The sequence below is a fragment of the Rhinopithecus roxellana genome, chromosome 9 (genome assembly GCF_007565055.1).
Source record: "Rhinopithecus roxellana isolate Shanxi Qingling chromosome 9, ASM756505v1, whole genome shotgun sequence".
NCBI lineage: Eukaryota > Metazoa > Chordata > Mammalia > Primates > Cercopithecidae > Rhinopithecus > Rhinopithecus roxellana.
The window spans coordinates 139706132-139718812 of NC_044557.1; the positions used below are offsets into that span (position 1 = coordinate 139706132).

Consider the following 12681-nt stretch of genomic DNA (forward strand, 5'->3'; position numbering starts at 1 on the left):
AGACAGTCTGTGTGGTGTTTATCCTGACCCTCTTCCCATTTAAATTGCAACCTGTTCCCCATTGTCAATACTTCTGACTCCCTTACTTTTTTCTGCTTTTCCTTTTCTAACAGCACTTTGCACTTACAGTGTACAGTTCATTTTATGTTGTACACATACACATATTTTTAGAGTCACTGTTTTTTGTCTGTCATCTCCCAAACACATACACACACAGCCCTATGAGGCTGGAGATAATTGCTTTGTTCACTCTTTTATCTCACATGCCTAGGAATGTAACCTGCCATATATTAGACACTCAATACATATTTGTAGAATAAATAAACATGATAACATACAACCACAATAGCTAACACTGAAGGCTTACATCACACTTTTCTAAAAACTTTAAGTTACTATAACGACCTTAATGAAGTAGAGATCCTTTTATCCCCATTTCACATGCCAGGAAACTGCACCATATGTTGGCTAAATAAAATGCCCAATTCCACACAGAATTCAAGCCTAGCAGTCTGGTATGGAACCAGATATCCAAACCATTAGAGTATGGGATTTCTGTTAAACGTGATTATTGTGTTTAGTGCTATAAAGTTTTGTGTGTGTTTGTTTTTGTACAGACAAGCTCTTACTCTGTTGCCCAAGCTGGAATGCAATGGCATGATCATCGCTCACTGTAACATCAAACTCCTGGGCTCAAGTGATCCTCCTGCTTCAGCATCCTGAGTAACTGGGACTAGAGGCACCTGCCACCACACTCAGCTAATTATTTTTTGTAGAGACAGTGTCTCACAGTGTTGCCCAGGCTGAGTTCTATAAAGTATTTGTAGTAGAAGCAGAAGTGATATATCATTGTTAAATATGGTATATATATACACAGAACATTTCTTATACAGCTTGATTCACACCTGATAGTTTACTGATTAAATATAAAAATGAATTTTGTTCATCTGTAGCCTTCAAGTAGCAAGCTTAAAGAAATATAAAATTACCTACAAATTTAAGTCTCATTAGGCAGCCTCAACAAGTAACACTCATTATTAGTTAAACTCAGTCTGAAGGCCTGCAAAGCCATGGTACTGTCAGCCATGTTATATAGGCCTAATATCTGAATCCTTAGGGCCATTTTTATTTCTTAGACATGTTTCATATATCATACTGTTGTACTATATTTCATATCAGATGTCAAGATAAAGTCTCTGATGTCAAAGATTTAGAAGCAGCGACTTTCCAGATTTGCTCATCACAATGCAGTGGTCCTGGACATACAGAGCAAATGGATGACATTAGAGTTCCAAAGCTGCTGGCATTAGGTGAACTTTAGGGGAAATGTCATTCTTGAGACCATATAAGAGAAGTTTCAAGAATGTAAATTAAAGCTATCTGAAGTACTGGACATAGTAGTTTAGCATGATATAATGGCACTGAGAGAGAGATTTTGATTATATTGCAGTTGAGGCAGTGACCACAAATACAAATCCAGATAATGATCAAAGGGCAATATGACAGATATGTGAAAAGGTTCCTTATTAAAGAGTAATTCCCTGGCCACCCAGGGTTCTTGTCATCCATGTTCATGTGCTTATAGAATTGTCAAAGCATTTTTATGTGAATACTGAGAGTATTATGGACATTCATATTCATAGGTACATCAAAAGAAAATGTAAGAGACTGCTTTAAAGAAGACAATGATTCTTATTTTTTATTTAAACACATTTTATAGACTTTGCTTGCTAATAACATCTTTTTTATCTCCTAATCACCCCTAAGTAAGAAAAAATGATCTGTACTTAGAAAATGAATTACGCAGTGGTTACATAGCTTTCCTGGGGAAATCATTCAATTTATTGGCAAATCTAGATTAGGGCACAGAGAACCTGTTCCTAATTCATTTCTTAGACAATCACAGTGCAAAATATTTGGTGATATGAAATGAGTAACTTCATCCTTAATGCAGAATTATGTAAATTTTAAGTTATTTAAGTTTTTTTCAGTTTTGTATTTTGGATTTATATTTATTATAATGGTACGAGAATATTAACGTTCCTTGATATAGTTGCTTTTTTCCCCCCAAGGATAAAAAGTAAAACACACACACACACACACACACACACACACACACACAGATTATATTATACTTTTCATGTATACCCAATGTGACAGCTACAAAAGCAATTCCAGCATAGATATACGTATTTTCTGTATCTTACATTAAAAGCTATTCAGTTGAATTTTAAAATGCTGAAGGATGTATACTTTTTCATTTTGAACTTTTAATTTCATTTAGTTGCACAAGAAAATTCTATGCAATTATATATTTCAGTTTTTCTTTGTTAGTGAACAAAATGAAATCTATTAAGTCTAGAAATGTATTATCAACAAAACAGAAATTACTAAAATTACTTAAGCAGTTCATAGGACAGATTTTAAAGTTTATATTTAGAAGAAACTTCATCTTATTGTGTTATATTTTTGTTCTCTCAACATTTATTTGGAAAATAAAGTAGAATGAGAAGCTCTCTAATTGGTCCTATTAACAGTTTTGATCAAAAAGTATAAAGTGTTTCCTGAAACACAGTTGATTCCCATTAGCTGTCTCACTAGTGTCTGGGGCTTCGGGTTGTTTTATGTCATCCTAGGATCCTAGGAGTTTTCCATACCTGCAGTCTATGTTTTTGTTGACTGACTTTCTATGGAGGGGCAGTTATCGTGAATTATTTCAGTATATTCTGCTTAGGGTTTCCTTATTATTGATGGGTTTTGTTTTGTCTCTCTTTTTTTTTTCTTTTACCTTTAACACCTATACTACCAGTCTTATTCACAGTGTAATAAAGGTAAAGCTCATCAAGAGAGCTATTTCTCCATTTTACTATCAGAACAGATAACTTTTTATGAAGAAGGGACTGAATAAGACCAAGCATGGGGCCACAGTTAACCAAAAATCCGTGGACTTAATCCAGTCTCTGGTTACCCACCATTTGGTTCTTCTATCTCCGAAAGGCTCAGTTTCTGTCTTCCTATAATATTTACCATGCCTCTTATAGTATTCTAGAGACGCTCTGAGAATACTAGACAGGATGACTGCAATCTGAATTTTCAGAGATACGCTGTTTGTTACGTGGTGTTGCTTACCTGCCTGATTCACCTCATGTGTGTAGAATCTTCTATTGCTTGGGCGCAATTTGCCACAGGTTCTCTATGTGGCGTCTGTCTGTAGAGCTCTCAACTCCCACTGTTCCAATGGAAATGTTTTAATTAAAAAACAAATCATCTTACACTATTAAGATATTTTATCTGGATGTGTAGCAGTTCATTTATTATTTTAAAAAACTTTTAAAATAAATTAAAAAAAAAAAAAACCTTCTTACTAGTGAGAAGTTTTCCCTGAATATGTAGCCTTTCTGAAAGGTTTTACAGTATTATACATTGCACCTTCCCAAACAGCCTCCCACAAAATGTAGTTATTTAGTCATGGCTTATAGCTCTTTAGTAGTACGTATTTCTCGTCCTACCACAGACCTGATGTATTGGAATTTCCATATATAGACCCTGAAAATCTGCTTTTTAAACAAATATCTCTGGTCAATTTCATGCACACATTATTTTGAAATTCTTTTGAGAACCACTAACTTAGGTTACGTATCAACCTTTTTGATCCTCAAATATGAAAATAAAATTCCAAGATGACTTTTTGGAGTATGTTTGGGCCAGGTAAGGATTTCGTACTCCACAACAGATTGTGCAGTAAGTTCAGCTGAGACATTGCTAAACAATGACCTGCAAGTTCAGATGAAAAAAGAATGGTACCTTATTGCTGACACCTCACAGAGAAAAAGTTCTTTGCGTGGCAGGTAATCAAGATTTGTCACTGTTTTCATGAACAGTTTTATTTCTCTGTTGTAATCATTTTTTAGTGGAAGCCAAATATTTAATGAAGTGCTTAGGAATTTCCAGCAGAAGATATGTGCAACATCTGGGAAATCAGACAAGTGGCATTCTTTGTCACCTGGATGGAGATAATACCCGTTTATATCTCTTCTTTCAGGCAAATCCAGAAGGACTTGGCCTGAGTATTTTATCATCTATATCACGTCTGCCATTTGGTGTAGAGCCTAGTAAGAACTAATGCTGCCTCAAAGAAGACCCCAAGGATAGGACTACAAACATGTAACTAGTAAGAAACAGGAATCTTTTATTAGAATGTTAGAGTGGGATTTAAGCTTACTTTGTGCAGTTACAGTGATGACCCAAGATACTTCCTGTCTTAAGAGTTCAAAAGTATCCTTTCCTGGACATTAGTATCCTAAAAAAGAAACTGAAAAGAAAATAATTCTTAGTATTTTAGCACACAAAGGAGACTCGGGACTAGTATCATGACTACATTCCCACTAGCTGATAGGTTTTGAAATGCTCTCTTACTCACTTAGAATTAATGAGAGGTGTGAACTGAGTTCTGTTCCTCTAAAATTCAGATGTCGAAGTCTTAACTCCCCAGATGTGACTCTTTGGACATGGGCCTTTAGGAGGCAATTAAGTTTAAATAAGGTCATGAGAGAAGGTCCCTAATCTGATTGGATTGGTGGCCTTAGAAGTAGAGGAAAGTATAGAGACGTCCACCTGTCTCTATCTGCTCACAAAGAAGAGGTCATGTGAGCACACAGTGAGGAGCTGGCTGTCTTCTGCCCAAGGAGAGTCCTCACCAGACACCAAGCCCATTGGCACCTTCATCTTGGACTCTGAATCTCTTAAACTATGAGAAAATAATTTCTGTTGTTTAAGTCATCCAGTTTATGGTATTTTGTTAGGGCAACCAAGCAGACTAAGACACTTAGCAAAAATAAACTGATTCTGTCATGCACAGAAAAGCAGATCTCTCATTTTATGTAGACATTGATCAGGAAAACTAGGACTTCTCTCCTGGAAAATCTTAAGTAGTTAAGATGAATTTCAGAGATAGTTAGGTTCATTTAAAAACAGTAAGGCAACGTTCTGACTTCTGAGAAGTGTTGTCAAGGAAAATACAAGGTTTTTTCCCTCTTGTTTTTAGGTTGACGGTAAATTATCATATTTTCTTCCTTTTTTTTTTTTTTTTTTTGCTATTGCAATAATTTCTGTATTCATAAAGATTACTGAATCAGATGCTGAACAATTGAGAGATTATCACTTAAAAGATTTTCTCAGATTTTGCGTGTCCATTGCCCTTGTTCTGGCAGGTAGTGAATAAAGGACTGAAACAGACTGAAAGGATTTACACTAGTACTTTTTCATGATGTTTTCAAGGAGGATGAAAGAAAATAGATGGAAAAAAATTTGCATATCATTTCATACTGATTTGCGTAAAACTGCATGACAAGCTTGGACTGAAAGAATTCATATAGCTGGTCAGAGATAATCAGCCGTGTTTCCTCTAGCTGCAGACAAGCTCTTGGTTTATTTTGCAATCATGCATTATTTTAAAATGTAAGAAGAAAAGACCAAAAAGTGTTTTTGTGGATTTGACCCAAACTGAGACAAATCACCATTGGGGTATCATCCAACACTGTCAAATCTTAGTTTCATTTGTCATTTACTTAATGTTATAAATGGCCCTTTTTAAAATAAGTTATAATTTAAAAAAGGATCAAAATTCCGAAATTTCATGGGATTGATTTAAGCATTTAAAATTTTTTTTTAAGTAGGGATTATATGCCAAAGCAAAGCGATGCCAGCACTGCTTTATCAGTGAATAAGAGAAATAATTAATTAATTTTAACACTGTGTATTATTGTCTTCAAAATGGCTATTTTCTGGCAAATATGTATTACTGAACAACTTTTTGCACTCTGCTTATATTAGAATTTGGTTTTGATCCAAAGCCCATTTAACTAAAGCAGTCATTGTTAGGGTTAAACAGGCTGGTTGTTAATATGTTTTGCTCTCAAGGCTAATAGTATCAGGTTGGTATATAAGGGACTTGCATAAATTTACAAAAACAAATTACTCACTGGCAAGAGAATTAACTGAGATATAGTTTGCTATTACTGAATTAACAATGGGCATAAACCATTGGAGATTAATTTTATCATCTGTGAGTCATATGACCTAAGACATTAAAATTTGGAATCTCATTTGAATCTTAGATGATTGATGATGATGATGGTGGTGGTGATGGTGGTGGTGGTGGTGGTGGTGGTGGTGGTGGTGGTGGTGGTGGTGGTGGTGGTGGTGATAGGTTACATTTATTGACTTCTTACTGTGTTTCAGGCATTAGGCTATTTTACATGTATAATCAATTCACTTGTCACACTTTATTATTTCGATCAAAGAGCTTAACAATTTGAAGTTTAGAGTAATTTGCTCAAGGTCTTACTTGTGAAACCCAGGATAGAGAATTGACTTCAGGGAATTTGACTAAAATCTATTTTATAAACTACTGCACTACACTGTTTCCTTCATGCTGTCAGTTTCCAATTTGCCGATTAGGAAACTGAGGCCCAAATTACTGAACTCATTAAGTAACCACTACTACTTCAAATTGAATGGCCATTATTAGCACTGGAAACTGACTTCTAAGTTCAGTTTGCTTTTTGTTACCATAGCTACCTTCTCAAGTAACAACCTATTGGTCCACCGTAGCCATTCTTATTTTCAGAACATGCGTTTAAAAGGATTCCTTAAGGAGTATTTACTACCAGCATAATTTAAAAATGTTGAAAAAGCAGAACATGCTGACTGGTGTCATCTTCCCAAGAATTTAGTAATAACTTAAGTGGAATCAGGTTTATTTCACATACTGATATATAGTATATTTAGCTTCATTTCTATTTTATTTTTACTCATTCTTGATATTGCCATATAAGAGGTATAGAAACTATATTAAACAAAATATACAGTTTTTTATTTTCAAGTATGTTAGTTGAAATTAAGAACATAATATCATTCATATATATTGTTTTCTCATATTATGCTATACTGTTTTTCTACATAAAATTGGGCTTTAAGTAAGTCATGAGTCATGGCAATGAATTTTCTTACAACCTTATTTTTATGAACCATTTTTTAAATTAAACCACTTTTTATTTTATGTTGGTTCATATGCTCTATGAAGTATTCAATGAGGCCAGGTGCGGTGACTCACGCCTATAATCCCAACACTTTGGGAGGCCAAAGTGGGCAGATCACTTGAGGTCAGGAGTTCGAGGCCAGCCTGGCCAACGTGGTGAAACTCTCTCTCTACTAAAAATTAAAAAAATTAGCCAGGCATGGTGGTATACACCTGTAATCCCAGCTACTCAGGAGGCTGAAGCAGGAGAATCGCTTGAATCCGGGAGGTGGAGGTTGCAGTGAGCCGAGATCACGCCACTGCAATCCAGCCTGGGCAAAGAGTGTGAAACTGTCTCAAAAACAGAAGAAAAAGAAGAGAAATATTCAATGGACTACACAAGTAAAAAACATTGATATTAATGGTTTGTTGAAACATTTGTTCCTTTGGAAGAATTGATATGTATTCATTATCAAAGCCTGCACACGTTTTTTTCTTGACTATTCACCTGATCTGAAAATGCATTGCCCTTATAAATACAAGGTAAATATATATTTTGGAATAAGTTATCCTGAGTTAGTGCTCTTTCCCTCACTCATGAGAATTAGTAAAAAAATCAGAGAGGAAAATAAATAAATGAACATCATGCTTTAGCTTTCAGGGAATTCATTATTCAATATTCCCTCTTTCAAAGGATTTTGAAAGTATATACATCTGTTAGAGACAAATTTTTAAGACCAGCTTAAAATCGCAGACCTAAGGTTAATTTTAAGTGAATTAAGTCATTGCTTTAAGGGCCCCATAAATGAAAGCTAACTATCTAAGGTCAGTGTTTAAGACATTTGCAATACTTAATCATTCTTATTCTTGTGCTTACTCTTACAGCTTTTGGTGTGTGCCAGTAATCTCTTTGTTGCACATTAGTAGATAAAATGTAATCTTGTAATTTGTGTGTGTAAGCTGCTTGAGAACATAGGTATTTTTTCCTATAACTGCTGGATTTCTGTTGCCTCAGGTGGTGCCTGATACATACTAATTGATGAATTAAAAATTTGCAAACAAATTCAACCTAAGTAAATGCTGAAGGCTCTTAGGGTATCTACTTTTGATGTGACTTTGAAGACAAAAATAAAAAGATGTACAAAAATCAGTGTTTTTATAGTATGTTAGTATACATTCCTGAATGTATTTTATAGAATGTTAGTATACATTCCTGAATATTATCTTTTAAAACTATCAGTTCAACACACTAAATTCACTTACGAAAAGGAAATGAACTTCTGAATGCTGTTTGTTGAGGAGATAAATGAGCAAGATACAAAGTTTGTTGAAGTGGAGAATATGAAATGATTTCTGTTTGATCAATTACACTATTGTATATCATACTATCTTATTTGATTTTTAGGAAAGTATCTTGAGGAATATCCTCTTAATCCTATTTTAAAGATAATTGAGGTTAAGTAGTTTGTTCATAATAACAGTTAGTAGGTGGCAAATTCCAGACTGTCTCCAAAGCCTTTCCTTTCTCCTGCCTTATGTATGCAAGAAATAAGCTACAAGTGTTATAGATCAGTTTCATGAACTAAGTCTCTAAGGACAAAGTGTGATTTATTTTAACCTAGCTGCATTTTTAAATTGAAAAGAAATACGTAAGTTTCTTGTTATTGTGACTGGAAACACAAAATGCATTGCATGATATGATGCTTTTCTCACACATTTGAGAAAGCATTGAAGGGTTTTGAGCAAAGTAATGATAGGATCGTTTCAGCGATATTCATCTGAATGACAAATCAACTCCAGGGTAGAGGCAGGGAGAATAAAGGAGGCCATTGCAATCATCTAGGCAAGAGATGATGACTGGTTGGATCAGACAGATCTTGGGGCCTTATTTTTTAGCCTCCTTTGCTCGTTCTTCCTGGGAGTGGTGAAAAGTGGTTGAATTTGGAATGAATTTTGAAAGTAGAGCCAACAGTATTTTCTGAATGACTGGATATGTGGAGAGGGAGGGAGGGAGGAGGGAAGGAGGGAATAAAGGCAAGGAAAAGAGTGAAAGAAAAGTAAGGACAGAGACACAAAGGTGATTCCAGGATTTTTACCTAAACAACTGGAAAAATTAAGTTATTCTCGTGAGTTAGGGGAGAATGGGAGGGAAGCAAGATGCTGGGACAGAAAGAGAGGCAGATGAGGAGTTGCGTTTTAGCTGTTTTCAGACTTCCAGTATATCAGACTAGATACCAATGTGAGAATCATCAATATAGACATAATTAAACCCATGAAATTGGATGAGAACACCTGGGAAGGCTGAACAGAGAGAATAGGCCTAAGCCTTTTGAGCTCTGAGATACTCCAGAGTCTAGAATGTGGGAAGGCAACAGCCTCCTCCTTCTGGAGGAGGAAGAGCCAGTGAGGTAGAATCATCCTCAAGACTGGGGTTCTGGAAGTCAAATGAAGAAAATATGAACGAGAATGAGTGGTTAGATGCAGCATATTTTTCAGGTAGATTAAGTCCAGTAAGACTTACATATGACCATAGGTTTTAGTAATGGGGGAGTCCATTGATGACCTTGACAAAAGATTGATCAAAGAAGATTCTGTTACTGAAAATAAACAGAAAGGATTATAAACCACTCACCTAGAAGACATCTGAAGTTATTCTCTTAAGTTTGTGATCCTCATAGAGGCAAACTACTTTGCAGTTGTTATGTAAATTTGGTCATATTATCCTGTACTGTTAAACTCAGATATGTTCGTCAGTTATTTAAATACTGATTTTAATTACTTTAACTGTCAACATTTAATTAAAGTTTTTAGAAAGTTTTACTTGAGGTTCCTCCTGTGTTTTGGTAAGTTGTTACTGTATGGTGGAAAGGGCATACATATCTATACAAACAGTCCTAGATTTCGGTCCAAACTTCACCGATTAGTAGTTGTGCAATCTTGAACAAGTTAGGTAAATTTTTCTAAGTCTCAGTTTCCTGATTTGGAAGTTGACAGGTAATAACTACTTTATATGACTGTCAATTAACAGTGAACTGGATTTAAAAAAAAAGTGGTACATATACACCATGGAATACTACACAGCCATACAAATGAAATTATGTCCTTTGTAGCAACATGAATGCACCTGGAAGGCATTATCTTAAGCAAATTAATGCAGTAACAGAAAACCAACTGCCAGATCTTCTCACTTGCAAGTAGTAGCTAAACATTGAGTACACATGGACAGAGAGGGGAACAGTAGACTCTGAGGCTTACTTAAGGTTGGAGGGTGGGAGGAAAGTGAGGATTGAAAAACTACCTATCAGGTACTTTGCTCATTACTTGGGAGACAAAATCATTTGTACATCAAATCCTGGCAACATGCCATTTACCCATGTAACAAATCTGCACATGTACCCCCTGAAAAAGTTTGAAGAAGAAGAAAAAACAAGATACTGTGAGCATACTATCTGAAGCATATGATACAGTTATACATCATAAATGATGTAAAAGTTGAGTCATTGATTTGTACTGTAAGCTGCTATATTTTTTTCTCCAGTATTTTTTAATATAAATAGAAAACCTAGACAAGGACATTTATTTAAAACAACTGCATAGCAACTGATATTCCTAAGAGAGATAAACAACAGAAATAATCATGAGAATCAATTTAGAAACCAGATAATCTAGATGGAGATTTGTGTTGGATTTTCTATAATCAACTGTTATCAACTGTATGCTACTCAATAGGGTAAAACAATTTTCATAGTTTTGTTTTGAAAAAATGTAAATGCTATAATGAATTATGTGCATTTATAAAGCTGACTCCTTATTTTAAAAACTTTGATAATGTGGGAAGTAGTGATTAGACATTTGGTCACTTCTAACTTATTTTAAAGGATGAAAAATCATTAAAAAAATAATAAATTGTACTTTTGCAGTAACTCTACAGGAATCATATTTAATGTGTGTATGTTTGTGATAAATCCCTGAAGAAGTTATATTAAGTTTGCTTTTGATACTAAGTTGCCACCTACAGTTTACAGTAGTATCATCAACCAACATTGTCATCTAATTGCATTTAACTAATAATTATTTAAAATAAGTGGAACCTAGTAGAAAGTAATAAAAATTTAATTAGTAAAAATCTAATTGGATTTTTCCATTGTTTATTTGCATGACTTAAAACTACAAAATAATTATGAGGCTTTCTCAAACTGTAATTTCTGTTTCTTTGTCTTCTTTTATAGAGCTACATTCATGGGAGCAGCCAGGCTCAGTTTGTGGCAGAATCACACATTATTCTGGTACTGAGTATCCTTTTAAAATATTGATGAATTGAAAAGGGCAAACCAGAGCTACATGTTATTAAATTGACATTTTTCCTGGCAGTAAATATCAAGATTTTTAAAAGACATTAAATTTTAAGCTGTACTGTATGACTAGTTTTATTTTTTTGTTAATTATTTCCTGCTACAGTGTAATTTGTTGCTATTCAGTATCATTAACAGATCATAATTTATTTTTTACTGACTGTTGAATTTCAAAGTATTACTCTTACTCTGCATTGATGATCTCTGGCTAGATTTTTTTTTGTGAAGTTTACATGGCTTTTCCCTATGGCATCTTAATGGTGACAGAAAAAGTGCCTTATGGTATAAATAGCAGCTTAAAAAAGGGATTATCAGCCGGGCGCGGTGGCTCAAGCCTGTAATCCCAGCACTTTGGGAGGCCGAGACGGGCGGATCACGAGGTCAGGAGATCGAGACCATCCTGGCTAACGCAGTGAAACCCCGTCTCTACTAAAAATACAAAAACTAGCCGGGCGAGGTGGCGGGCGCCTGTAGTCCCAGCTACTCGGGAGGCTGAGGCGGGAGAATGGCGCAAACCCGGGAGGCGGAGCTTGCAGTGAGCTGAGATCGGGCCACTGCACTCCAGTCCGGGCGACACAGCGAGACTCCGCCTCAAAAAAAAAAAAAAAAAAAAAAGGGATTATCATCGTACTGCTTCCCTTAAATATATGGTATGTCAGAAGAGGGAGATTTTGAGTGGTTCAGCATGCCTTTTTGGAACATACCAGACTGAGTCAGACTAAGTGTTGTGAATCAGATCATACAATGTAATTTATGATTTGGATTTAGAAGGGTAAAGAATGTAGCAGGATAAGAACTAGTAGCAGGATGAGAAAAAGGTAAAGTTAAGCATCTAATCTGAATATTCTTAGAAGGAAATAAAATTAGTTTGGACACTGTTTTGGGGGAACGTTGATGTTTGTGTGAGTCTTATGAAAATATTTGAAATTTAAATTCATAGTGTTGCTTGAACATATTGAGTCATTATGAGAATTTAACGTGTGCCTCTAGTATCCTTTATAAACTTTGATTACTAATATCTTGGTTACTAAGGTTCATATTCAAATGAAGTAGTCTAGACCAAATTCTCCAGTACTGTATATAACCAAAGCTGTAAACCTTTAAGTATCTTAGAATTCATCTAGGCCAAACCTCATTTTATATGTAGGAGAACTAGAGCCCACAAAGGGCTTACATTATAGGGAAGCCTACGTGAGCTAGAATTAGAATTCAGTTTTCTTTTTCATGTCTGTCGGTTGTGCAAGTACTTAAGTTTTATGTACAATACTTTATTATGGTGTGTGATGTATAATTTCATGAATGAATGTTAGT

The 12681-nt window shown here is 35.0% G+C and overlaps 1 protein-coding gene across 3 annotated transcripts in view; it reads left to right on the forward strand.

Annotated features, from left to right (window-relative positions):
- Window positions 1-12681, forward strand: part of TUSC3 (tumor suppressor candidate 3) — a 264065-nt gene that overhangs the window by 218052 nt on the left and 33332 nt on the right. For all 3 annotated transcript variants that reach the window (XM_030937977.1, XM_010358156.2, XM_010358155.2), the window contains exon 7: window positions 11248-11311. In XM_030937977.1, the coding sequence (XP_030793837.1) occupies window positions 11248-11311 (64 nt within the window). The remainder of the gene's footprint in view (window positions 1-11247; window positions 11312-12681) is intronic.